The sequence below is a fragment of the Enhydra lutris genome, unplaced genomic scaffold, assembly GCF_002288905.1.
Source record: "Enhydra lutris kenyoni isolate GAN:26980312 unplaced genomic scaffold, ASM228890v2 scaffoldscaffold12, whole genome shotgun sequence".
Lineage (NCBI taxonomy): Eukaryota > Metazoa > Chordata > Mammalia > Carnivora > Mustelidae > Enhydra > Enhydra lutris.
This window is the reverse complement of record NW_019154096.1, coordinates 49,274,571-49,300,232: the sequence shown is the minus strand read 5'-3', so window position 1 is coordinate 49,300,232 and position 25,662 is coordinate 49,274,571. Positions and strand designations below refer to the sequence as shown.

The following is a 25,662-nucleotide window of genomic DNA, read 5'->3' as shown; positions in this document are numbered from 1 at the left end:
CGTTAAATTAGTTTACTGATTATAGGATTTGATTTATCCTCAAGCTGTTGCACTAGCCCGCTGGGTACTGTAGTTAGTTATGCTAGGCAGGGACAGTGACATTCTTGCTCACTCTCGTATCCTTAGTTATTAAGACATTGTAAGCTCTCAATAAATTGTGTAGCACCTGGGCAGTTTGTGCCTATCTGTTCTTTAGATAACTGGCTCACTGTGATCTTTAGATGATCTGGAATAGTAGTTCCTAACCAGGGGAGGTCACTGTCCACTCCCCTTCTCCTTCATGTGAGAACTCTTGCAGTATAATGAAGGATATTGTTGAAAAACTGATGGCTTCTAAAGGATTCTTTCCTCTCATTTGTTTTATTGATCTTTTGAATTTTCTTTTGTTTGAATATCCCAACATAACAGAGGGATGAAATTGTTTTATAAGTATTTCTTCTACTTCTCTGGAGTAAAATGATAAGTGAGAGTACTACAGGTAGAGAGAAATGCCAGGAGCTGGTTAGAGTCCTACATATTTTGAATTCAATGATTCTCTTTCTTGATGATTTTCATCATCAAGATGATGAAACATTTCATCCTCAATGTTATGAGATGTATTTTCAGATGGGGAGTTGGGGCCCAGAGGTAAGTAACTTGTCCAAAGATGCACAGATAGAAAGTGGCAGAGTAAGGATTTGAACCTAGGGAACACAGTGCTAGAGTTTGAGCTTTTAACCACTATGCAGTATGTCCTTCCAGATATCCGTCTGGTGGTAAAGGCCTGATTGCCAAAGAGTGGGGAAAGGGCTGGGGAAGTGGCACGTTCTTTCATTCAGCCTAAAGATTTTTATTTAAGTTGATCACCCCACCCTGTTTTCAGTCCCCGGATTCTACTCTCCCTGCTGTCCCAAATTCTGCAGCCTCTGTAGTGGAGTTCTCTAGGGGAAGGTGCCTCTGGTCTACTCTAAGGGGGAGTTGAGGTTCTTCATCTGGCTTTGTAATGAGTGGAGAAGGGGACTTGAGCATCCAGGCCTTCCATAAACATATTTTTATACAGTTCCCCTATGTCTTCAGCCCTCCATCTGTTCCCTGCTTTTCGATGTGTGTCTCAAGTGTCTCTTGGGTTCTGTGACACCAACCCCCTTTCTTATGTTATGGTTTCCTCTGCTTTGCCATCTTCTGTTCGTTCTCAATTTTCCAAAAATACGTTGAGATCCTTTCTTACCGTCTTCTTTTTGTCCTTGTGTACTACATCCCTTTTATTCCTTTATTGACATTTTAATGGAGTTTCAGGAGGGAAGAGACACATACTTGTGGTTAATCTGCCTTGTTTAATTGGAAGTCTGGAAACTCAGTGCCATATTTTGTTCTCCTGGTTTCAATCAAAGTGTTTTAGCCAAGCCAAATAATTTGAATCTTGTACTGAATCTTGAATCTAGATGTTTTATATTCTTGGTGTTAGCAGTTCCTTAAACCTTGTGCTAACTGCAAATTTAAATAGCGTGGGCTTTTTATAAATTCTTATTCAAGCCATTGATAACATTGTTCTACTCCAGATGTCTTTTCTTCCCCCCAAAGGATGTGCATGTATGTATTTTTTTCTGATTTTGATGTGATATAGGATTGATGTACAAAATTTAGAAACTACAGAGAAATATAAAGAAGAAAATAAAAATGATCTGGATTATTGTTAACCATTAATTACCATTAACATTTCTTCCATCTTTCCTTCTTTCTTTACATTCATCCACATTATTTAGAGTATTTTAAAATTGGGTTCATGCTGTATATATGATTTAAAAAAATTTGTAACACATAGTGTTTAGTATTTGTCAGATACTAACTACTTACTAACTCTTAATAAGTTATATGTAAATTATTTTTTACTCTTCCCATTTTAACATCTATGAGCTTATCTTCATATTGTTAATTACTTTTTAAAAATGTGTTTATGTAGTATTCTGCAACTTGGATATTGTAATTTCCCCCATTTCCCAGTTATAAGTTATTCTGATTATTTTCCTTCCTTCCTTCTTCCCTCATCTCCCTTCCCCTCTCCTTTCCTGTCTTTTCCTTTCCTTTCTCTTTCCTCCCTTCCTTCCTTGTCCTTTTTTTTCCTGCCTTTTTTCCTGTTGGAAATAATGCATTTGGCTACCCTAGCACATAGGTATTTTAATGCATCTCTGAGTCTTTTATTAGGATAAATTCTTGGACGTGGAATTACTGAATCAAAGGATATAAACATTTTTAAGGCAGTTCTTGTTGCGTATTGCCAATTAGTCATCTAGAAGAATTGTACCGTTTCTATTGCAGATAGGTTGGTCAGTTAATCAGTACTCATTTATATGCTTAACATGACTGACTATACCAGATTTTCCAGTCCATTTTTTTGGTCATTCAGCAGTTTTTAAATGCTCACTGCCTTCCAGCAGCGTGGTAGGCTCTGGATGTACAAAGTTGAACCAGAAGCTATGGCTTCAGGGGTCCATGGGTTCTCTGAAATTATACACTTAGTTTTTTGTGAATGGGGGATATTTTGGGAGGGACAGGGAAGATATTACTTTCTTTGGATTCTCAAAGGGATGTGTGGCCCAAGGAAACTTAGCAGTGTGAATGTATTGACAGTTGTAATCCTTAAAACAACTCTAGGAAGGAGATAGCATAGATGTTATCTCTGTTTTATGGCTGAGGGATCTGAGGTTCACAGAAGCTAAATGAATTTTATTCACATAGCTAATCCATAGTAGAACCCAGACTAAAACTCAAGTTTCTGCCTTTTTTTTTTTTTTTTTTTTAATAAATTTGTCTGTAGTGACTTCATGAAAAACTGTCCAGTGCTGTTGAATTTAAAGTAGAGCATTTGTGATTTCCATTTTGGTAATGCTATCAAAAGAGGAAGCTAATAAAGCTAGGCATGATATGTTCTTAGAGAACTCAAATAATACCACATTCTTTTTTCAGTGTTTTCACTGTCTGTTCAGTTTCTAGTCTGGAGTGTGAATAGATGACAGACTTATTGGTAGGTAGTTGGTAGGTAGTTTCCAGGAGCTACACTTGCTTTCTGCTTGAGAAATCTGTATTAACAGTTGTCACTTTTATACCTCTGGTTTTGTATTTTTCCCCTGTGTAATGTTTTTACATTGGTGAAATCTTAATGGTATCCTCTTCAGAATTCATAGGTATGTATTTCATCTGAGAAAGATACACCCTTTTATAATTTAATAGCAATGATTTATGGCAATAGAGTTTTCAGATTGTTTTCCAGCTCTGTAGAATGCTGAATAATGATTGGGCATATTCAGGCACACTACATTAGTTATCTTCAGAGCAGATCCCTCCTGAGAGAAAAGCTGTTTTAGTTGAGCAACCAGACTGTTCAATTATTTGTGATGTTTGTATTTGCCCACATGCCTGCAAGGGGAATTTCATTAACATATGATCAACCAAGATCCTTTTTCTAGCCTGCCATAAAGATAGGTTTTTCCCATTGACCACGTTCTTTACTAGATTTTACATCAGTGAAAGATACTCTTCAAGACCTCTTTGTGAATCATTCTGAGATAACTCTGCTCAGAAATTTCATTTGTTTATATTGGCATTTTCTCCTATATACACCCGCGCGCGCACGCAGACACCCTAATTATACACAGATGCATGTATATGTACATACTATAATATACTTTGTGTTTTCCTTTGCCAAATAAGTGGAAAATCATCTTAAAATTTGCTAAATTTTTTGTTTATTTGTTTAGCGCCTGTAGAACAGGCATAGCTAGGGATAAAATGATGCAGTCATTATACACATAGCTCTTAAGACCTGATGGTCTTTTGAGGAAGTAAGATACTGGTATGAGGTTGTAAGCGGTGTAGACCTAGGTACCAAAGGAAGACATGGAGAGAAAGCCATGAGACTTAGGAGAAAGGGACAGGCTGTGGGGTTTGAGAGGTGTGAGAGGTGGGGAATCAAAGATTACTCCGTGGAGGAGAGGGTAGGGGAATGGGATGTATTTTAGGGTGGACATTTGTGGTGGACTTTCCAGCACAGGCAAAAAAAATCCCGAGGCCAGGAGAGCACAGGATGCGTGGCATCTGCAGGTAGTGGAGTGTGGCTGGAATATAAGGAGAGAGAATGAGAGATGGTTGGGTAAGAGAGAGCTGAACACAGTTCACACTGTGAGGAATCTTAAAAGCTTTGTGCAGGTCAGTGCCGTATTGTAGATCGCAGAACTTCATACATAACACTGCCACATTACATTGTTAATGGCAATTGTCAGTGACTGTCTGATTTTAGCAGCAAGGGATTTGGTGGCTTTGCAGAGTTTTGCTATGAGGTCTCCCACAGCTGTTTGTTGCTACGGAAGTCTGGACCTTCCTGTGCTTCTCTTTCTCCTCTTGTTGCTGTAGTTGCCTCCTGTCCTTTGTGCATTATCACACTCCATGGAAATCCTATCTGGGGACCTCTTGGTACCAGTTCTCCTAGCTCCTGCTGGAAGAGCCCTTTATAGCCACCTCATGGCCTAATCCTCCTTCCCTTCTCTGCCTCAGTTTTTGCCATGAAAATCCTAAATTTCTCCCTGCCTAAAAGGGCCATTGATAAAGAGGAAATCTGTATGGGAGCCATGTTGTTGGAAACAAGAAAGCAGTGATCTTCTCCTACTTTGGGAGTAGGAGTATTTCCCTATTCCTCCTTTATGGGACTTTAGTGTTTCCATCTTGGTGGTGTGGTTTTGGGGTACCCACTCTGAGCTGAGCTATATTATGGAGAAACTTTCTCTCTTGTTGAGGGTTAGGGAAACAAGTTGCTAGTGTCTGGAGTTATAACTCAGATTGCTGTTTGTCATGGAAATAATGCTGTAGCTGGCCACTAATCATGGTTCAGCTATAGTGCACATTTAAGAAGTTTTAATCAACATTTAAGAAATTTAACATTGTTTCTTGGGGGGAATTGTATTTCAAGTTCTAAATAACCAATAATACAGTACAGGAGAACTTAAACAACTGTGCTTTCTTTTTTTGTTGTTAAGATTTATCTTTTATTCTAATTGTGTAAGTCATATACAAAAAATAATTTCAGTGGACATCTAGAGTGTTTGCAGGTTTTTTGGATTTTGTTTTGTTCAGAAACTAATGATCATAAGCACATTTTTTTCCATTGAGAAATAATGACATCTATCAGTGTATAAGCTTAAGGCATATAGTGTGATGGTTTGATTTTCATACTGTGAAATGATCACAAATAGGTAGAAAGAAGAGAAGAAAAGAATGAAGAAAAAGATTTTCTCCTTGTGATGAGAACTTTTAGGTTTTACTCTTGAAGACCTTCCTATATATCATGCCACAGTGTTAGCTGGAGTCATCATGTTGTACTTTGCATCCCTAGTGCTTATTTGTAAGCACATTTTTGAGAGGTTTATAGGTTAGAGACCATCTGAACAATATTGTGGTAGCAGTATTTTTGAAAGCAGTCAAGAGTTTAAATGAATCATCTCTAGGGGACCTTTGAGTAATTTATAAACAGTGACACCTGCTAGATAGAGATTTATATTTTAATCTTTCTAATTATGAAGAGTCACTGGGATTCCTCATAGAATCTATGGCCTCTAGTGACTTGTATCTCTAAGAATGTTAAAATGAATTTGTATCTCAGAGATATTATAGCTAGAAATCGTTCTATTTAGGATCATAGTTTTGAGTTTTTGTATATGTTAAGTGAAAACTTTCTTATGTGTCTTAAGCTTTTTTATTTTTGTTTTTTTAAGCCCAGTTACTCATTTAAAATTATTTCATTAGTGTTCTTCTATAAAAAGGAAAAAATTACATACTGAACCCTCATATACTTATCACCCAGATTCAGCAATTACGAATATAGATTTTAACTTCAGGAGATGTTGGCTTTTTCTTCCTATAACTGTCCTACAAACCAGTATGCTAATTTGCAATTTTTACCTTATACAGATGATGTGATGCCAGCCACTTACTGTGAAATTGACTTAGATAAAGAAAAGAGAGATGCATTTGTGTATGCTATAAAAAATCACTACTGGTACCAGATGTACATAGATGACTTACCAATATGGGGTAGGTATTATATTGTGTGTTATATTTAAAGTTTGGGAATATTTGCATAATAAACATGACTCATGTAATGAGTCTTATTTAAGGTGTTTGATTGTACAATGTGTTTTTGGTATTTTCCACAGAATGATTTTATGGTCCCCTAGTACTTGAAGTGGTTTTAACATTGCCAAACTTTGTATGAAACTCCCTCAAAATATGACTTTTATGTAGTATAACTTTTCAGATTCAAGGAATTAAAAGGTATTTTGAACGGTCAGAAATATCCTCCCTTCTCCCATTTTTTTTGTATCTTATTTTGACTTATTCTATCAAATACAATCAAAGGAACTAAATAGGATTTTGAAGTTTTATTTTGGCTTTCTCTCATGGGGAACTGGTAGTATGGTTTTTAGATAAGACAGTCTCCTGAATTACTTGTTTCAGTATTTCCTATGTTATTTTCCAAAACACTATATGTTTAAAATTTTTTTCATGGGTTTTTAAGATTTTTTTTTTTTAAAGATTTTATTTGTCTATTTGACAGACAGAGATCACAAATAGACAGAGAGGCAGGCAGAGAGAGAGAGGAGGAAGCAGGCTCCCTGGGGAGCAGAGAGCCCGATGCGAGGCTCGATCCCAAAACCCTGGGACCATGACCTGAGCTGAAGGCAGAGGCTTTAACCCACTGAGCCACCCAGGTGCCCTGGTTTTTAAGATTTTTATTTTTAAGTCATTTCTATACCCAACATGGGGTCAGACTTACAACCCCAAGATCAAGAGTCGCATGCCCTACTGCCCCACTGAGTCAGCCAGGTGCCCCTAAAAATTTTTATTGTTTTAGCTCTCATTTATCTGTATTAATGGAGAGGAACTATGGCGTAGTTAATACAAACCTGTGTAAAATTCAAACTTTGTATTGGACTTGATAAATTATTTTAGATTTTTTAAGGATATATTTACATGTAACTTTGCAGGAGAACAATATTAGGGAAAAGAATTACATTTATGTACTGTTGAAATGAGTTAGCAAGTTAGTATAAAGTAAGTGAATATTCTAAAAGGGGCAAAAAAAAAAAAACCCCAACCTGGGTAATTGTGTACTTACTGCAATTGGCAGGGCATTTGGGGATCACAGTTGCTCTTTGTCCCTTTGTTTCTCATATGGGTGACAGCTTGCAAGACACAGGGCTTTGCCAGATGTGTCCTAGTGACTGGGTAGGTCCCATAGCTGGTTTGGCTGCATGAAGATGGTGAACTTGTTAAGAATCCAATTAAATTGTTTTTAAATGCAAAGCACAGTGAGCTATCAGACAGTGTGTTTGATCATATTATTCTCTTAGTTTTGTTTTGTTTTTTCCTTTGGACTCCTATTCTTATATATAATGAATATTTTAGTTCTTAAAATTGTTAGCAGACTACTATATTTGTGAGCAGCAAACTGAAATACTGAAAATATCAGATCAGAGTTTAATGTAGTGCAAAAATGAAATTTGTAAGAAAGTCAATCTCAAGATATAATTGTATGCATCATTGCTACTCTGTTGCATGTTAATTAGGTATAAATAGTAAGCATTTCGTATAAATGACTGTAATTATTATTACATTAACACCGACATTTCTGTGATCAGCAAGGGTAGCAAGAAGACGTGCTGAATATTCACTCAAGATTTCTGAGTCTGTAGTTCAAGAGAACCCGTTAGTTAGGGTCTCCTTTTTTTTTGGTGAGAGAGCAGGTTCCTCCCGTGCTCTTTTCCATTGCTTTTGGGTTTCTTCTCTGGAACCTTAGGGTTTTTTCAGTTATTTCTGTGGGTCCCCTTAGCAACATGGCAACTGTGCTTTCCTGTCCTAAAATAAATCTTTTTTAGCCCTGGGATTCTAGGGCCTGCCATGTTTAGGAGAGTACATTTGGGTGTCCGAGAATGTCTGAACTATGGGAATTCTTGGCAGAAGGAAAATTCTTATTTGGCTTTTTTGGGGTAAGTGTTTCTGTGTCTTTTAAAAACCCTGTAGAGGGGTGCCTGGGTGGCTCAGTGGGTTAAAGCCTCTGCCTTTGGCTCAGGTCATGATCCCAGGGTCCTGGGATCGAGCCCCACATCGGGCTCTCTGCTCAGCAGGGAGCCTGCTTCCCTTCCTCTCTCTGCCTGCCTCTCTGCCTACTTGTGATCTATCTGTCAAATAAATAAATAAAATCTTAAAAAAATAAATAAAAATAAAAATAAAAACCCTGTAGAGAATAGCTTCTTATTAGGTGTAATTGTGTCTCCACTCCCAGAGTTTTCACTGTAGATAGGTAAATAAACCTTGGTGAAATTAATTATTAGAAAGATTTCATTATCCCTCTGCAACCCCAAACACAATGATTAACTGTATTCCTTGAATTTGTATCAATTTGAGAGAAATTTTTTTTTAACTTTGGTTGATAAGTAAATAAGCTTAAGAGGAAGAAATGATCTTTTCTTCCCCTAATACTTTAATGAGATGCATTGACCAAAGAGGGAAGGCCTTAAGGAGTCACTTTTAGTGGATGAGGCTCTTGGGAAGTCTGTAGGTTTGATAGATAGATAGACATAGATAGATAACTAGCTGACAGTATGAGGGTACAAGGGGTAGATCTCAGCTACCACCTGTTGTCCTGACACTGTTTGAGTGTTCTTTCAGTATCCCAAACTATGATCAAAATTACCATTTTAGGGGTGGCTGGGTGGCTCAGTTGGTTAAGTGTCTTTCTTTGGCTCAGGTCATGATTCTAGGGTCCTGGGATCAAGCCCTGTGTTGGGCTCTCTGCTCAGCGGGCAGTTTGCTCCCCCCTCTCCTTCTACCCCTCCCTTCCTGCTTGTGCTCTCTCTCTCTCTCTCTCTCATAAATAAATAAAAAATCTTCAAAAAAAACCAAAACCAAAATTCTCATTTTAAACTAGTGCCTCATTAACATTTGTCCTCAATGCTCCTTTTGTTTTGGTGATTTCCCAAGGATAGGTCCAGTACTTGAAGCATAAAGAGGAGGCATTTTAAGTTTTGGTATTGATACACACATATGTGCAGCTTACTTAGGAAAGTGTAGATCTCAGGCTATTAGAGAAAGTACTAGATTGGGCCTCTGGAGAACTTGGTTTTAATTTTAGTTTGACTACTCCTAATTGGGTGACCGTGGCAGATGTTGACTATACTTTCCTGAAATTTTCAGGAATTAGGAAGTAATACGGTGATAATTAGTACAATGAAGGTGATACTCATGACAAAGCATGAACTTTGAGGACTAAATTAGTGATGGATTTTGCTGACTCTTCATGGCATGACCATGGGTTATGTTTGCCAAGGAGTTTTTTTTTTAAATTTAATTTTATCTTTTCAGTGTTCCAAGATTCATTGTTTATGTACCACACCCAGTGCTCCATGCAGTACGTGCCCTCCTTAATACCTGCCACCAGGCTCACCCATCCTCTGATCCCCCCTCCCTTTTCAGAACCCTCAGTTTGTTTCTCAGAGTCCACAGTCTCTCATGCTTCGTCTTCCCCTCTGATTGCCCCCAATTCACCTTCCCTTTCCTTCTCCTAATGTCCTCCATGTTACTCCTTATGCTCCACAAGTCAGTGAAACCATATGATAATTGACTTTCTCTGCTTGACTTACTTCACTCAGTGTAATCTCCTCTAGTCTTGTCCAGGTTGATTTACAAAAGTTGGGTATTCATCCTTTCTGACGGAGGCATAATACTCCACTGTATATATGGACCATATCTTCTTTATCCATTCGTCTGTTGAAGGTCTGTCAAGTAGTTAATAAAGAGTAGAAGTCCAGCCTGTACTTTTGTCCTTTTCTAATGGTGAAGAATATGCTTGTTTATAAAAACTTTTTTAATGGGCTTTTAGCTTCTAACATATTTTAAACATTAAGCGATATTACCTTGTATAAAGTGTTATTTATTTTGTAGGTATTGTTGGTGAAGCAGATGAAAATGGAGAAGATTACTATCTTTGGACCTATAAAAAACTCGAAATAGGTTTTAATGGCAATCGAATTGTTGATGTTAATCTAACTAGTGAAGGAAAGGTGAAACTGGTTCCCAATACTAAAATCCAGATGTCATATTCAGTAAGTATTAAAATGTATAGAAGAAGAAGTGTTTGTGACCTAATGGCAACAGTTAAGTGTGTTTTACTACTTTAATAAATGAAAATGAGGTAAAACAAAATATTATTAAAACTGTATTTCCTTAATGTATATAAGTAAGCCTTCTAAAAGCAGGGAGATTTGCCTCAGGTCTGTATTAGAGAATTTCGGCATTTACAGGACTTACCATTGGCTACAGCAAAGTTTACCATTGCAACTGAGCAGTTAGAGCTAAGCCAGCCATGTCTTTTCATGGTTATATTTTTAGATTGCAGCATACCTTGTTGTTTCTCTTTCCTTTTTACTGTTGCAGATAGAGATGATGCTGTATTGAAAATTGCTGGATGGGTATAGTTTACCATGTTTTGCTTTATCAGTTGGAATAAGATACTCCTGCAGAGTAAGAGCTTCTCAGAGCTCTTTGCAACTGTCAAGTTAATTCTGTTCCATTAGGATTAAAAATAGTGGAAAGAAGAAAAATCTGATGTAGGTAGCCTCTCTCTTTGCCAGTTTTTTCCCTGATAACTGGAATGAATCCATTGCTAGTAGCCAGTTTTTGAAAGTTTTTTTTTTTCACTCATGCATATGTAACTAGTGCAAATGATATTTATGTAACTGAACTTATAAAGAAGTTTGATAATTGTAGTAAAACTAATGTGATCTAAAGTCAAAGATGGATAGATTCTTATTTTAATTGGGCTAGTTAATTCAGTTCTTAACGTATTTATCAGGTCAAAGTATACAAGTCAGCAATAGTTAATAGTCCTTGAAAACTGAAGTGATCCCTCTAGGTAAAGTTGGAAGTTCTATTAATACAGAGAGAAGAAAGTTGGTTAGTTTCTTATCTTAGGTGTTTCAGCTTCTCAAATTGGCAGTAACTTTCTACCATTTCTCTAGCTTCTTGTTCTAAGTGTCCAGATCTTTACTAATTTTGCTCAGGGTTTTGTTATAAGCTTATTAATTTGTTTACTGGCATTTACTTTTAAGTGAAAAAAATTTTTTTCAGGTGAAATGGAAAAAGTCAGATGTAAAATTTGAAGATCGATTTGATAAATATCTTGATCCATCGTTTTTTCAACACAGGGTAGGTAAACTGTGTATTTTGAGACATTGATTATGTGCTCGGTCAGTTTAACAAACACTAACAAGCATCTGCCATATGCGGGGCACTGTACTAAGGCCATGGAGTTCAGACACATTGGACTTGTGATTTCACATGTAAGCTTAGAGTCCGAGGGTGATAGAGAGTTTAGGGGAGCAGTCAAAAGCCCCCTTCGTCATGCCTATGCTTTAAACCAATTTTGAGTAACACAGGAAAGAAACAAACCAAAAGCCAGAATTTTACTTTTATTATTAATGATGCTGATACTGAAAAATGTGACTTACTTTGTGGGCAGGTGGCCATGTTAATATTGAAACTCAGAATTAGACTGACTTCTTGTGCTCGGTGCTGGGCTATTTCAAGCTTCTGTATGTGAGCACCTGCCCTTGAGAAACTTACAATGTGCAGAAACAGAGCAGAATGTGTGCTTCGTCTAGAAAGGAAGGGATGAGAGTGGAGTGAGACCAGAAACGTTTGCTGGTAGAAGTCTTTCCACATAAAAAGGAACATCAGGACTGGGAAGAAATGCCCCCACTTCCTACCAGCAGATTCAAGATGGAGCTCAGCTCATACGTCCACTGACATTGTTGCTGATTTTGTACAGGTGGTAGCTTTGGTTCTTTATAGGAAAAAATGGATTTTATTTTAGTGGTTTCTTCCTTCAAGGATGGAGATTAGAGGACATCAGAGGATAATGGAGTATAAGGGGATATATCCATTCTTCTGACTTTCTTCCTGACTTGCCTCTTCTGTCTTCTGATCTGATCTTTTGGACTGGAATTCTGAAGTTTATTGGTAATCTAAGTTTTTGTGGTCTAGTATTCATATCATTGCTGCCAGACTTCACTGGAACCTCTCACTACTTCTAATCTTCCTCTGGGTCCTAGCATGTTACTCCTGGAGCTAAAATTTCCTCCCCAACCTCCTCCACTTCCCCTCCCCCCAGAGTGTTCTCTTCAGATGTCGTGTTCATGCAGTCTTGACCATGGTTGAGGTATAGGCACAAATTAACTTAAATGTTTAGATAGTACTCGAAAATACAAGGGCTCTCAACTGAGATTTTCTACTGGAACACGTGAGCCTGCCTTGTTTCTCATGCCGTTGGGTGTTGATAACTTGAGGGAAAGGCTGCCATTTGACATTTTCACTAGTAGAACAAGGTCCCATATTTCTCCTTTCAGCGGTTATTAACTGAGCACCTGCTATGTGTCAAGCACGGTACTAAGTGGAGGACATTAGAGAATGAAAGTCCAAGATTTGCATTCTCTTGGAACTTACCCTTCTAGTAGGGGGAGATACGTAATAGACATACTAAGTTAACGGTATAGTGTGTTCAAAGATACGTCCTTCAAGAAAGAGCAGTGGACCAGGAGTGCCACAGGCAAGGCTAGTTGTAGTTTGATTGTGGTGCTCGGAGTAAGCCCCTGAGACAGACTTTGGAGTCAAAAATTGAAGGAGTTGATGGAAATCAGAAATATGGATATGGGGGGCAGCGGAAGAGTATTCCAGGCAGGGGCAACACCTTTGAAAAGCCTGTTAGGTGGAAATGTGCTTGGGGAGCTTGAGGAATAGCAAGGAGGCCAGTGTGGCTGGAGCAGGGGAAGGGGAGGAGGGGTGGATGAGGTCAGAGAGCAGTGGGAGCTAGACCATCCATGGCTTCTGGGGAGCCTTTGAATGCAGAGAGTGCCCGGTAGTGTTTTCCGCAGGGAATGACAAATCGCACTTCTTTTTTAAAAGGATCACTCAGCTTATTATGTGGAAAAGAGGCCATGTGGGGGAAGGGGAGAAGCAGGGAGACCAAGAGGCTGTTGCAGCAGTGCAGTGAGAGGGGAAGTGGCTCAGACCAAGGTGTAGTGGGGGAGTTGGTGAGAAGGTGTGAGACTGTGAGCATATTGTGAAGGGGAGAGCCGGGTTGGATTTCCTGATGGAGAGCAAGATAAAGAAAGGTTGACAAGAACTCTACAGAGTTTTTGGCCTGAGCAACTATTCGCTAGAGCCACCATCAGTGAGGCAGAGAGTCCGTATTTGGAGAAGGTGCGGAGGGGAAGTTCAGAGTTCAGTTTGAGACATGTTGGTTTTGAAGTGTCTTAAGACATCCAAATGGAGATACTTAGCACCGAGTCCAGTATATGAGTCTGGGGTTCAGGAGAGGGGTCTGGGCTGGAGATATGGATTGTGCAGCCATTGGCATATAAATGGTATTTAATTAAGCCGTGAGATTGGATGCAGTTACCAAGGAAGAGTATAAATAGAGTATAGAGTAGAAATAGAAGGGGACTAAGGACTGAGCACTTGGGGGTGGTAAGAAAAGATTCGGGAGAGTAGGTGAAACCAGTTCAGGCTCTGGGGAGATCCCAGTAAGGTAGGAAGGGAAAGCTTTTGTGGTGTTCTGGAAGCCAAGAGAAGAAAGTGTGTCATGGAGGAGAGGGAGATTAGTTCTGCATTGTTGCTGCTGGGTCAGGTAAGGTAAAAGTGACTTTCAGATTCATTTGGAGTCATCCATAAACTTGACAAAGAGCGGTTTGGGGGTAGTGGTGGGGCAGGATCTGAACAGAGCTGGTATAAGAGCATGGAGGAGAGGAGTTGGAGACTGCAAGTTTCGCAGCTAAGGGGAGCAGAGAAATGGTGTGGTAGGAAGTAGGAAGGATGGAATCGGAAGGTTTTATTTTGAGATGTAAGAAACACTTTTATACGTGGAAGGGTTCAGCAGCGAGTGCAAAACTGAGTGCAGAAAAGAGAGAGGAGAATTACTGCAGCCAGTTCCTTAAGTAGGTGGGAGGGGCAGGGTCTACTGGCTGACAGTAGGGATGGTTTCTAATACTACCAACACAAGCTCAGGAGCATGAGCTGGACACACAGTGTTGCTGCCGCCCACCTAACCGTGGGCACAACACTTGGTTCCTCAGCTTTCTGCCTCCTCCATAGTGAAGCACAGATCGTAGTACTGTGCATTGTTGGGATATTCCATTCCATAGTGTGCATAAAGTCCTTAGTTCCTATTTGACACATAGCTGGTGCTTAGTGAGTGGCACCACTCGGGTATGTATTTCTCCAATGTCCTAAAATTTGTGATGAACCCAGGGTGCTGCTTTTGGGTTAGCAACACTAGGGGGTGCTGGAGTCAGCAGTTCATACGATTAGTAAGCCTTTTGTGACATCTGGTTTCTTCATTATTTTTAAGAAATACTTCCCTTGATATAATAATTTTGAAATCATAACAGCATTTTATAATTTTTGGAATAAAAGGATATTATAAAATGTCAGGTTAATGGTAGTACCTTATAATGGGTATTGGTTTAAAGTTTATGTCTTAGATTAGAAAATAGCAGGGAGCTTTGTTAGAAAGTTTTGCACTTTAGGTGTATCTTTCTTATAATTAAATAGTAACTATATAAAACTACTTTTCAGAAATTTGATAAATTGAGAGAAGATATGAAACATAAATATAATTTTTTCTCATCTTTTTTTGGATCAATTTCTCAGGGTGAGAACAATATCAAATCTTTGGAAAAGTCTATAATTACAGAATGCTTTTATAAATCTTGAATGATACTTTAATGATAAACTTAAATCTTATATAACCCTTTTTTGTAAATATTTCAGAATATAATGCAGTCATCATTTCCTTTGTAACTTCAATAGGTATTCAATAAATAAATTATTAAATATAGGAAAAAATGATTTTATAAAGACGTAGAGACAGTTGGCTATCTCTTGTTTTTCAGGGAGAGTCACAGAGTTTGTCCCTTGCCAGAAGCCTCAGGGTGGGGAACAGAGCTAGGGCTGCCCTTCACCCTAGTGCATATACTTAGCATATTCGCTCAAGTTAAATCATCTGCATATGTACCTGTAGTTTAGAGCAGGAGTACATCTATGAATAATGGAATATGTAGATGAGAGGTTTTATGGAGATAAGAAGATAGGAAGAATGAAGGAACAAAAGATCATGCAAACACTTTGAAAGATAATAATACAACAGTTTACAACTTGTAAATTTTCCATGCGCTTTACATTTATTATCTTATTTGAACCATATAACCACTCCAGAGAGTAGATACCATTGTAGATGGGGACCTTTGTCAATTGCGGATGGCTGGGTAAAGGTGCAAATTTAGGGGTGCTAAATGAGACGGGGGGATAGCACCTCAGGGAATAAAAGAGATGTAGAGTCTAGCAGAAAGACTGATTTAAGAGTGGAACAACTTCTAGGAGATTGACAGAAAGAATGAGAGGCTAGAAGGAAAATGCAGAAAAATAAATGAAATTGGGGCCTTGCTGAGAGAAGAGGAATTTTGGAACTATCCTTCAGGAACTTTTGAGAATTAAAATATAGAAGAATTTGAAGTCAGATGCACTGAGTTCTGAGATGCACTCAGAGATAGTGTACCTTGTGATTATAAACCAGAATCTGGACATAATTCTGTGACATACGGGTGAGTGAATCAAAATCAAGAGTCTTGGGAACACTGGGACATGATGGGGTACCTCATTGTTCTCTGTACCATGGAGAGCTCATGTAGAAGGGAGCAAATAAGGGTGGTAATAGGATAGAGAAGATGAACTGGATGGAGGAAGTGGAGCATATCATTCCGGAGGGTGGCTCAGATCCATGGCAGTCAACTATGATGGTTCAGTCTTTGGAATTTTGAAGAGGTTTCCAGGTTGTTGCTCCGTTAGAGGGAAGGAAAGTAACCTTTATTGAATATTTACTGCTCTGTGCCAGTCATGGTATCATTCTTTTTATATGTGTTATGAAGCCATACAAATCAGGATAGTATTAATTGTCTTCCTTTTTGGTATAGGAAAGCTGGGGTCACATAGCTAGAAATTGGCAGAGTCTGGGTTAAAACCCAGGCCTGTTTGACTTCAGATTCCGTGTTCTTTGTGTGTGGTGCTAACTAGCATATGCCGTGTGGTCCAATTGTATTTTATTTGTACAATAAAATTGTTTGGGAAAATATATGTGTACGATAATCATGTTTTTAACGCATCTGAAATTTACTGTAAAGAAAATCAGTCTTTTTGCATAATGACTACTCACCCCAGTGTGTCTTAAGTTTGGATATTTATGTAAAAGTTTAAAAAAAAAATTTTTTTTTTTTGCACTAACATGCTGCTGTTACCATGAAACCTATGAATTTTGTGACTAATTCTTAATGTTCGTGATATTTTATTTTCTGTTATTTTAGATTCATTGGTTTTCAATTTTCAACTCTTTCATGATGGTTATCTTCTTGGTGGGCTTAGTTTCAATGATTTTAATGAGAACTTTAAGAAAAGATTATGCCCGGTACAGTAAAGAAGAAGAAATGGATGATATGGTAAGCAAACATTTTACGTTGTATTTATAAAAATGATTTAACTCAGTGTTATTTTGAATGTTGGAATGTAGTTTACATGAGTTTCAGAATTCAGCATTTTCGGGTTTTAGAAAGGTATAAAACTCCCTAAGGGATCTCTAATCAAATATATTAATGTTTCTACATGGTCTGATTACCAGCACCATAATCAAATATATTTGTTTTTTTCAGCAAAACATATGAATGTTCACCTTAAGTGAGATAAAGAAACAATACAAATAACCTCTTCTTCACTCTCAAGTTTTGCCACCAAGTAAGAATGTGGCAGGCTTCTGAAACGAACTTTCAGTTTTCAGAGCTTTTGATTTCAGAATTGCAGCAAGGAAGTTGTAGATCTATACTGACATCTTTCTAATACTGTTAAATACTGCATAAAATTTAGGGAGTGGGTGAAAGGATTAGTTTGCATTTAGTTTAGTAGGGTCAGAGGGGGGTTTTGTTTTCTAAATTCTTTTACGATATTACATGTAGTGTTGTAAATAAGTGAAAATGTGTTCTGTAGAATATATATTTTTTAAGACTTTATTTATTTGCCAAAGAGAGACACAGCGAGAGAGGGAACACAAGCAGGGGGAGTGGGAAAGGGGAGAGGACCCTGGGATCATGACCTGAGCCACCCAGGAGCCCCTGTTCTGTAGAATATTAATGGCTGTTGTGTGTAGATATGCCCTGTCATTAAGTAAGTTTGGAAAGGAGTTAGACAGATTAAAATTTTAATATGCAAATGTGCATTGTGAAGTATCACAGTGTAAAATATAGAAAGCACATTTGGTGCTTCTCAAACACATCTGACCAGGATTACCCCCAGCCCCTAAAAGGCCAGATTATTTTAAGGGACTGATACTTCTCAAGAACTACTATTTTAGACACTTGCTTCTTCAAGTTGAAAAGGAAAAATTGAATACTTTTTACAAAGTGCTATAGAGGGCGCCTGGGCGGCTCAGTGGGTTAAAGCCTCTGCCTTTGGCTCAGGTCATGATCCCAGGGTCTTGGGATCAAGCCCCACATGGGGCTCTCTGTTCTGCAGGGAGCCTGCTTCCTCTTCTCTCTCTCTGCCTGCCTCTCTGCCTACTTGTGATCTCTGTCTGTCAAATAAATAAGTAAAATCTTTTTTTAAAAAGTGCTATAGATAGTTAAATAATATTTAATAGATAATATATAACTTTGATATTTTCCTCATATATTTTCTTAGAATCCAGAATATAAAGGACTTTTCTGCATCTTTAGGGCATCTAGTACTGGTTTCAATCTTCTTTTTTTTCTTTTGTTCTCCACCTGGCCCCTCATTATATTTGTGCCACAGGTGTGATGTAAATATTCAGGGAACCAGTGTGCTCCTCTCTCATTTTGAGCATTTCTTTTTGCTCCTAGACCTTTTCTTTTTTCCATTCTTTGATATTTTCTGAGCACAACTGGGAGCCACCTTCCTGAGGCCCAGTAAATGCCATAATACTTTATAAGTTATTAAGACAGTGATTATTTTAAATTTGAAATGTCTTTTCTAGATATTTTGAAACCCTTTAAATAGATATAAGTGTGGAGGGAGGGAACTTTTTTTTTTTAATTTTATTTAATTTGACAGAGAGATTACAAATAGGCAGAGAGGCAGGCAGAGAGAGATGGGGAAGCAGGCTCTCCGCTGAGCAGAGAGCCCGATGTGGGGCTCTATCCCAGGAACCTGAGATCAGGACCTGAGCAGAAGGCAGAGGCTTAACCCTCTGAGCCACCCAGGCGCCCCAAAGGAGGGAACTTTCAACTGGAGTTGTAACTTTTCACCTACTTTATGTATTTTAATTTCATTCTGAATGATTTTCTTTTCTCTGTGCATATATATGTATATAGGATAGAGACCTAGGAGATGAGTATGGATGGAAGCAGGTACATGGAGATGTATTTAGACCATCAAGTCACCCACTGATATTTTCTTCTCTCATTGGTTCTGGATGTCAGATATTTGCTGTGTCTCTTATTGTTATTATTGTTGCAATGATAGAAGATTTATATACAGAGTAAGTACATGTATTTAACTTTGTTTTTTCTTGTTCTTAAACATTTTAAGTCAATCAAAATATTTGCTTATTTCAGTTATCTTAGAATTTAAATAGCATGAATGTTATTATTGCAGATAAATTAAATAATGGACAGTTATCCTCAGCTCGGAGTATATTTTTCTGTCACATGCTAAAACTTACTAGCCTAACTGAACATTTTTGGTTGGTTACAAAGGTTATGTTTCATTAGAGGTATGAGCAGAGTTACTTATCAGCCATGGCTGTTTGATGAAATGAATAGGCATTTTCTTGGAAGCTGTAGATGCAGTTAGATCTTTATGAGACACACAAGGAGTTCACAGTTATTGAATTAGTACTTCATGTTTATCTTCTAAACTGGGAGACTCTCTACAGAGCAGAAGAGAAATAATAAATAATATTTAGGAAATATTTAATATTATATTTGTTAATTTTAATATTTAACTATTAAATAATAATTAATAGTAAAAAGGGTAGTAGAAAAGGCACATGATGTTAGAAAACTAATTGGATGACTTATCTGACCTTTACATGGTTTCTAGTACATTTTCTTCTTTGAGAACAGAATTGGTTACAAGAAAAGTTTGCATTATTAGAAAAAGTTGTACATTCACAAAGATCTTGTCGTTTTGAATGGTCCTATAACCTGTGCTCAGAGAGCCACAACCTCAGTGAAGCAGACACACTCTGAGCCTGGGAGGCTGGGGTTCTGACTCAGGCTCTTTAGACACTGCCCCATGAAGTTCTCTCTCAGCATGACGGTTATTTCCAGTTACATCTCATAATGCATTCTTTCTTATATATGCCTGGATTTGATGGACAACCAGTAAATTGTTGCTGAAAGAATAGCTCTTGATTTTTATGTTAAATATTTAACATTAATAAATTATTCTTTCTTCCTCTAGACCAGAAGCTCCTTGAGAGCAAGGACTTGGTCTTAATTTATCTTTGAATTCTCAAAATACCTACTTAAACATGTGAAAGTTATACAGTGCTTGTGAGCTAGTGAATGTATTAATCAGTAAGGCTATTTCTCTGTAGTTTTTTTTCCTTTCCTTTTTTTTTTTTTTTTTTTTTTTAATTTATTTGACAGAGATCACCAGTAGGCAGAGAGGCAGGTAAGCAGGCTCCCTGCTGAGCAGAGAACCCAACGCGGGGCTCGATCCCAGGACCCTGGGATCATGACCTGAGCCGAAGGCAGAGGCTTTAACCCACTGAGCCACCTAGGTGCCCCTTCTCTGTAGTTTCTATTTCTTTAATATAGCCTTTGCAGTTTATTTACTGAATAAGCTTTAAAATAATCGTCCAAAACCTAAATTTCAGTGTTTTTGTGGGTAGTTCATTTTTTTGGATACAGTATATTTCAGAGGAACTAAATCCCAAGTACAAGAAAAACAGTTCAAATCTGCTGTAAAGGCATGCTTTACCTTAAATACTGGATTAAATTTGTCACTTGGGCATTGACATTGACTGTATAGTCACAGTCTTCAGATTTACTAGTGGGCAACCTCTCCTAGAATTCAGGTTCTTGCCTTATTCCTTCTCAGATGTCAGGGTTACAGTTTTGACAATTCATTTTTTTTTTTTTTTTAAAGATTTTATTTATTTATTTGACAGAGAGATCACAAGCAGGCAGAGAGGCAGGCAGAGAGAGAGGAGGAAGCAGGCTCCCCTAGACAGCAGAGAGCCCGATGCGGGGCTCGATCCCAGGACTCTGAGATCATGACCTGAGCCGAAGGCAGCGGCTTAACCCACTGAGCCACCCAGGCGCCCCGACAATTCATTTTTTAATGCAGAAGCTCTTTTGCTTATAGACCTTCAGCTTTAGAAATAAGAAACTTTCTAATAAATGGTATTAGCTGGCAAGTCATGCACTGTTATTTTAGTCTGCCATTATTAATGGTCTTTCTGTGTTGTTGCTTATTTGAAGTGAGCATACTTAATCATATCATTAGTATTAAGCCTGTGAGTATTATTTTGATATCAAAGTGACTCACATTATTGAGGTTCCATTACGTGCTTCATACACATTAGCTGTTTTAATTTTCATGCCGATCATGTGGAGGGGCTGCTGTTCTCTCCATTCTCCACAGGAGAAAAGTAAAGTTCAGAGAGGTTAAGTAATTTGAGATCATACAACTGTTTGTAGGGTATTAATAAGCTGGGATTTGAACCTAGGCACCCTCACTCCACAGCTCGTTTCCTAATTTGGTCTGCTGTGGAAGTGAAAATAGAGATAATAAAAATGCAAAGTAGTAAGAAAATAAAAAACCTTGCACATGACATTTGTAAGACTCACTCCAGAGTCAGAATGATTCTAAAACATAAAAGGCAGATAATGTAACATGTGAATATTATTTTGTGTTGGTGATGACCATAGCAATCAGAGAAGAAAAAATAATTAGATAAATAGAGGATCAGTATCAGTGTAGACACCTGTGAGTGTGATATTAACTCCTGACAAGGCATAGTGTGGGAGAAGCTGTGGGTAAGTCTGGAAAAATACTGTTGCTTTCTGACTTTGGGTGGGCAGTGGTGAGCTGGCAAGTGTAAGCAGCTCCTGAGATGTTTCCCGCCTCGAGTCTTAGAGACGTGAACGAGTAGGCGGTTCCCTATGTCAGCAGATTCAGTGTAGATGAAGATGGTGTATTTTGGGTGGAAAATGCCCATAGAATATTCATAAACGAAGAGATGAAGGGTATGTGTGATTTTTAAAACTGTGACTGATACACTTCATTTAATGCAGTGTCTCTGGGGATTGCAAGCTTAAATCCCTGCTAGGCATTTTGGACTCTCAGTCACACGAGCATTCCTTTTGAACCCTCTTTGCTGATACTAAAAGCTTCTGACTGGTAATGGACAGGTCTTAAACTAAAGCAGCCTTTCAGTTTTCAGCATGGCTAGGCCCGTGTCAGTCTTCACACACCCAATTCCAAACAGAGAATGGGTCAGAATTTTTAATGATAATCTGAAAGGAGACAGTATTTGAAGTGTTTGAATTGCTGAAAAGACAAATTTTGCTTTTAAAAACTTTGAGACCCACATCTTTTAACTTTTTTCTTTTCTTTTCTTTTTTTTTTTTAAAGTAAGATCTGTACCCAACATGGGATTCAAACTTAGGACCCTCAGACCCAGAGTCACCTGCTCTGTTGATTGAGTCAGTTAAGTGCCCTGAGACTTAACGATCTTTGAAAGATGGGAATGATATATTCTTAAATTACTACCACATTTATATTTAGCTATATATTGGTGGAAACTAAACACTATAATGTTTTAACTATTAGGTATTATACCCACTTTAAGAAGTTGAGCGTAGGTGTTTGGGCGGAGGAGTGCTACATATTTCAAAACTATATGAAATCTTTGTATTCTACATAGGTGTACAGTGAAATATAATAACTTTTTTAATTTGGAAGGTGGTTAATTTATGAAAATTGTATATCTTCCCAGTACACACATGAGTGTGATGTTCTTGTAAATTCTCTTTAAAAGAATATTCTTTAGCTTAGACTGGGAAGACTATATGTTCTTTCTACAGACTTTATTTTACCTTCCTAGTTATGCTGAGTTTCAAAAATAGTCTTTACTGTTAGTGGTTTAAGTACATTTCTATATTATGGCAAATGATAGTCACTTGTCATCTTAATATTTGTCTTTGCAATTAGGCATTTAAAATATTTTGTTCAGGGGTGCCTGGGTGGTGGCTCAGTGGATTAAAACTCTGCCTTCGGCTTAGGTCATGGTCTCAGGGTCCTGGGATTGAGCCCCACATCAGGCTCTGCTCAGCAGGGAACCTGCTTCCCTCTCTCTCTCTGCCTGCCTCACTGCCTACTTGTGATCTCTCTCTCTCTCCATCAAGTAAATAAATAAATTCTTTAAAAAAAAATAAAATATTTTACTCAGTTTTATTTAACAGGAGAGTTGGTCTGAATTCTCTAGATGTCATTAGTGGAAGATGAAGTTAGAAATTGTTGATCTGAGGGGTGCCTGGGTGGCTCATTCAGTTAAGCGTCTGACTCTTAATTTCAGTTTGGTTTGTGATCTCAGGGTCGTGAGATCGAGCCCCGAGTTGGGCTCTGCCCTGGGTGTGGAGACTGCTTAAGATTCTTTCTTTCCTTCTGCCCCTTCCCTCCCTTCTCTCTCCCTCTCCCAAAAAAAAGAAAAAAAAGGAAGAAAGAAAAATTATTGATTTGGGTTAATGTTGATTTGTGGACCTATGGATTTTTAAAAAATAATTTTTAATAGTATAAGGAAAATGGAATAGGAAGTCTCAGTGTTATACTATTTAAAGTAAAATCACTAATACAGACTATATAACTTCTACTTTATTTTTCATTTCTATCAGTGGGCAAGAATCTTAAGCAATTAAATTATAAAGGGGAATATTCTAATTATTTTTCTTAACATCATATGGATATCCCTATCCATATGATGTGATTGGTTTACAGGGTTGCAAAACAATTTTAATGCCAGCTTCTAAAATTTCGCCAAAGAAATGCGAACTATTTGTTTAGACTATATTATGAAATTTAACTGCAGATTAAAAAAATGAGTATCAGCTTGTGCAATATTAACTAGAAATTCATTCACCAGGCACCCTTTGGAGATCCTTTACAGTCCAGGATGATATTTTTTGTGTTCCTGTTAAATTTATCTTTGAAATTAAACTAATGTTAATGTGATAGACTCTGTGATATTTTCTTTAAATTGCCGGCTTTAACTTCTCACATATGTTGTTTCGCCTTTTTAGGAGGGGATCAATGCTTAGTACAGCCATATTTGTCTATGCTGCCACATCTCCAGTGAATGGTTATTTTGGAGGAAGTCTGTATGCCAGACAAGGAGGTAATTTACAAGTTATCACTTTGTATTTTTAATTCTAGATGCTAATATTTTACTGTGAGGTATTTGGAATTTAAAATGGACAGATCAGCCGTTGTAAAAGACTTTGTTATCCTGTTTCACATAATCTCCACCAAACCTGCTCTGTGGTCTGTCTTTTATGGAATCCCTGCATTTTGTTTCTGAAAATTATGAATAATTAATAAGATTATCTCCATTGTATGCTGTGAAGTTAGCCCTGAGGAACACGTAGGAAAGAGTATGTTCAAGTTATTGATACTATTTTGCTTTGAGGTGCCTTACTCCCTAGATGTGCTCCATGGGAGGCTTCCACGCAGACTGCATAGCATTACAGCTGGAAATAAAGGCACATTTAATGGCTTATGGTTAAAGTGTCTGGACTGGAAGGAGAATAGGAAGGAGAGCTATTTATTTCTGTTGACTCTTAAATATTTATCAAAGGATCCTGCACAAAGATTTCTGTTATTCTGTGTCATAATCTTGCCAAGAGCACTTCATCTAAAATACACCCTTCCTTCTTTCCTGTTGTCATCTGTAAATGATGGGGGATACATAGATGATACAAAGGTACTGCTCCTTGGTGTTTCTTTCTTTGATGGCACTCAAGGGTCTTCAGGTTATTTTTGTTTTCCCTGTGACTAGGGTCAGAAAAGTACTGGAAGTAGTAGATTTGCATATTTCAGTTTATGAGTGAAGGGCTGTTGAAAGACCTTAAAATTATATTCCTAAGGATAGAGACTTTCTTGTGTGATTTTCCCAACTCATCCTAAGCAATCAACATTAAGGAATCCTGCCTTTTGGCAACTAGACTTATATGTTATTAGCACTCAGAGCATACATAGGATCATTTAAAATTCCTCCAGGGTATCCTGGTTTACCATTGCTTTTTTTATTGGTCCTCCTAGACTTAATGTGGTGTGTACCTTCAGTATAAATAATTCTTCAGATTGCCTGAGGGAGCATCATTATGGATTCTTAATTATTTTAGTTATCTGTTCAGTGTCTATATTTTACCTTCAGATATGGGAAACAGGTCTTATATGGGGCTACCATCCTTAGGAACTAAGGATGCCAAAGTTAACTTCTGCTTTGAATATGACCTGGAAACTAGTTAGGCTGTGACCTCCAGAAAAATATCCATAGCAGTAACAAATTGTTTAAAACAGGAAATTTATTTGTACTTGGACATAAATTTGCTTTTAGTTTGATTACAAGTTAAGAACACAGCCAAACTTACTTAACTCTTTTTTTTTTTTTGGAGATAAAGAGAGTGCACACAGGTGGGGTGGTGGTTGGGGGAGGGGCAGAGAGAGGGAGAAGAGAGAATCTTAAGCAGGCTCCATACCCAGCATGGAGCCTGCCATGGGGCTCTATCTCATGACCCTCAGATCATGACTTGAGCTGAAATCAAGAGTTGGATGCTTAACTCACTAGCCACCCAGGTGCCCCTAAAGGTTATTATCTGATTGACAGCCCCTTGGAAGGTCTGATCATATACTAATATTTTTGTCTGAGTGATCCCTAAATACCGGGTCAATGTAAGAGATCCACCCAGAAAGTCAAGAATTTTTTAGAGTTATCTCAAGGTTATCTTGAAACTCAAGGTCTCCATGTTGTCCTCAAGGTACTGGATAATCCTCCAGACCCAATTTAAAGCTAGAGGTAGCCTGGAACTTGACCAAAATATCCAAGGGTGTGGTGAGCAGCAGGGAACACAATGCAGATGTCTGGGCTTCTAACTGTACCCAGTGGAATGTGTGATTCTTTTTGATTTTGGAGGGAAAGAAGTAATAGGATTGAATATGAAATTTATAAATACATGTGTGAATCCGAGAAGATAATGAAAAGTATAGGAAAGGATAGTGCTAGGAAAGAGTTAGAATTAAAGAGGAAAATAATACTGTAATTTCCACCCTTTTTGTGTTGTTCAAATGCTGAATACTGAGTCTTTCTTTATGTGGAAAGGAGGGGCTCTTGAAACTTACCTGAGAAAGAAAGAAAATAGAGTTGAAAGTTCAGAATCAAGGAGTTTTTCTGGAGGAATGTCAAAGTTTGCGGTAGTAATTCTATGAGATAGATGTTTAAAAGAGCTTTACATAGGGGCGCCTGGGTGGCTCAGTGGGTTAAGCCGCTGCCTTTGGCTCAGGTCATGATCTCAG

General features: G+C 37.9%; 1 protein-coding gene across 1 annotated transcript in view; it reads left to right on the top strand.

Moving 5' to 3' along the window:
• The window catches only part of LOC111145090 (transmembrane 9 superfamily member 3), a 67,873-nt gene that overhangs the window by 13,546 nt on the left and 28,665 nt on the right, over positions 1-25,662 (top strand). The window contains exons 3-8 of the mRNA XM_022499721.1: positions 5,938-6,060; positions 9,970-10,130; positions 11,155-11,232; positions 16,440-16,571; positions 18,453-18,619; positions 23,391-23,485. Of these exons, the coding sequence (XP_022355429.1) occupies positions 5,938-6,060; positions 9,970-10,130; positions 11,155-11,232; positions 16,440-16,571; positions 18,453-18,619; positions 23,391-23,485 (756 nt within the window). The remainder of the gene's footprint in view (positions 1-5,937; positions 6,061-9,969; positions 10,131-11,154; positions 11,233-16,439; positions 16,572-18,452; positions 18,620-23,390; positions 23,486-25,662) is intronic.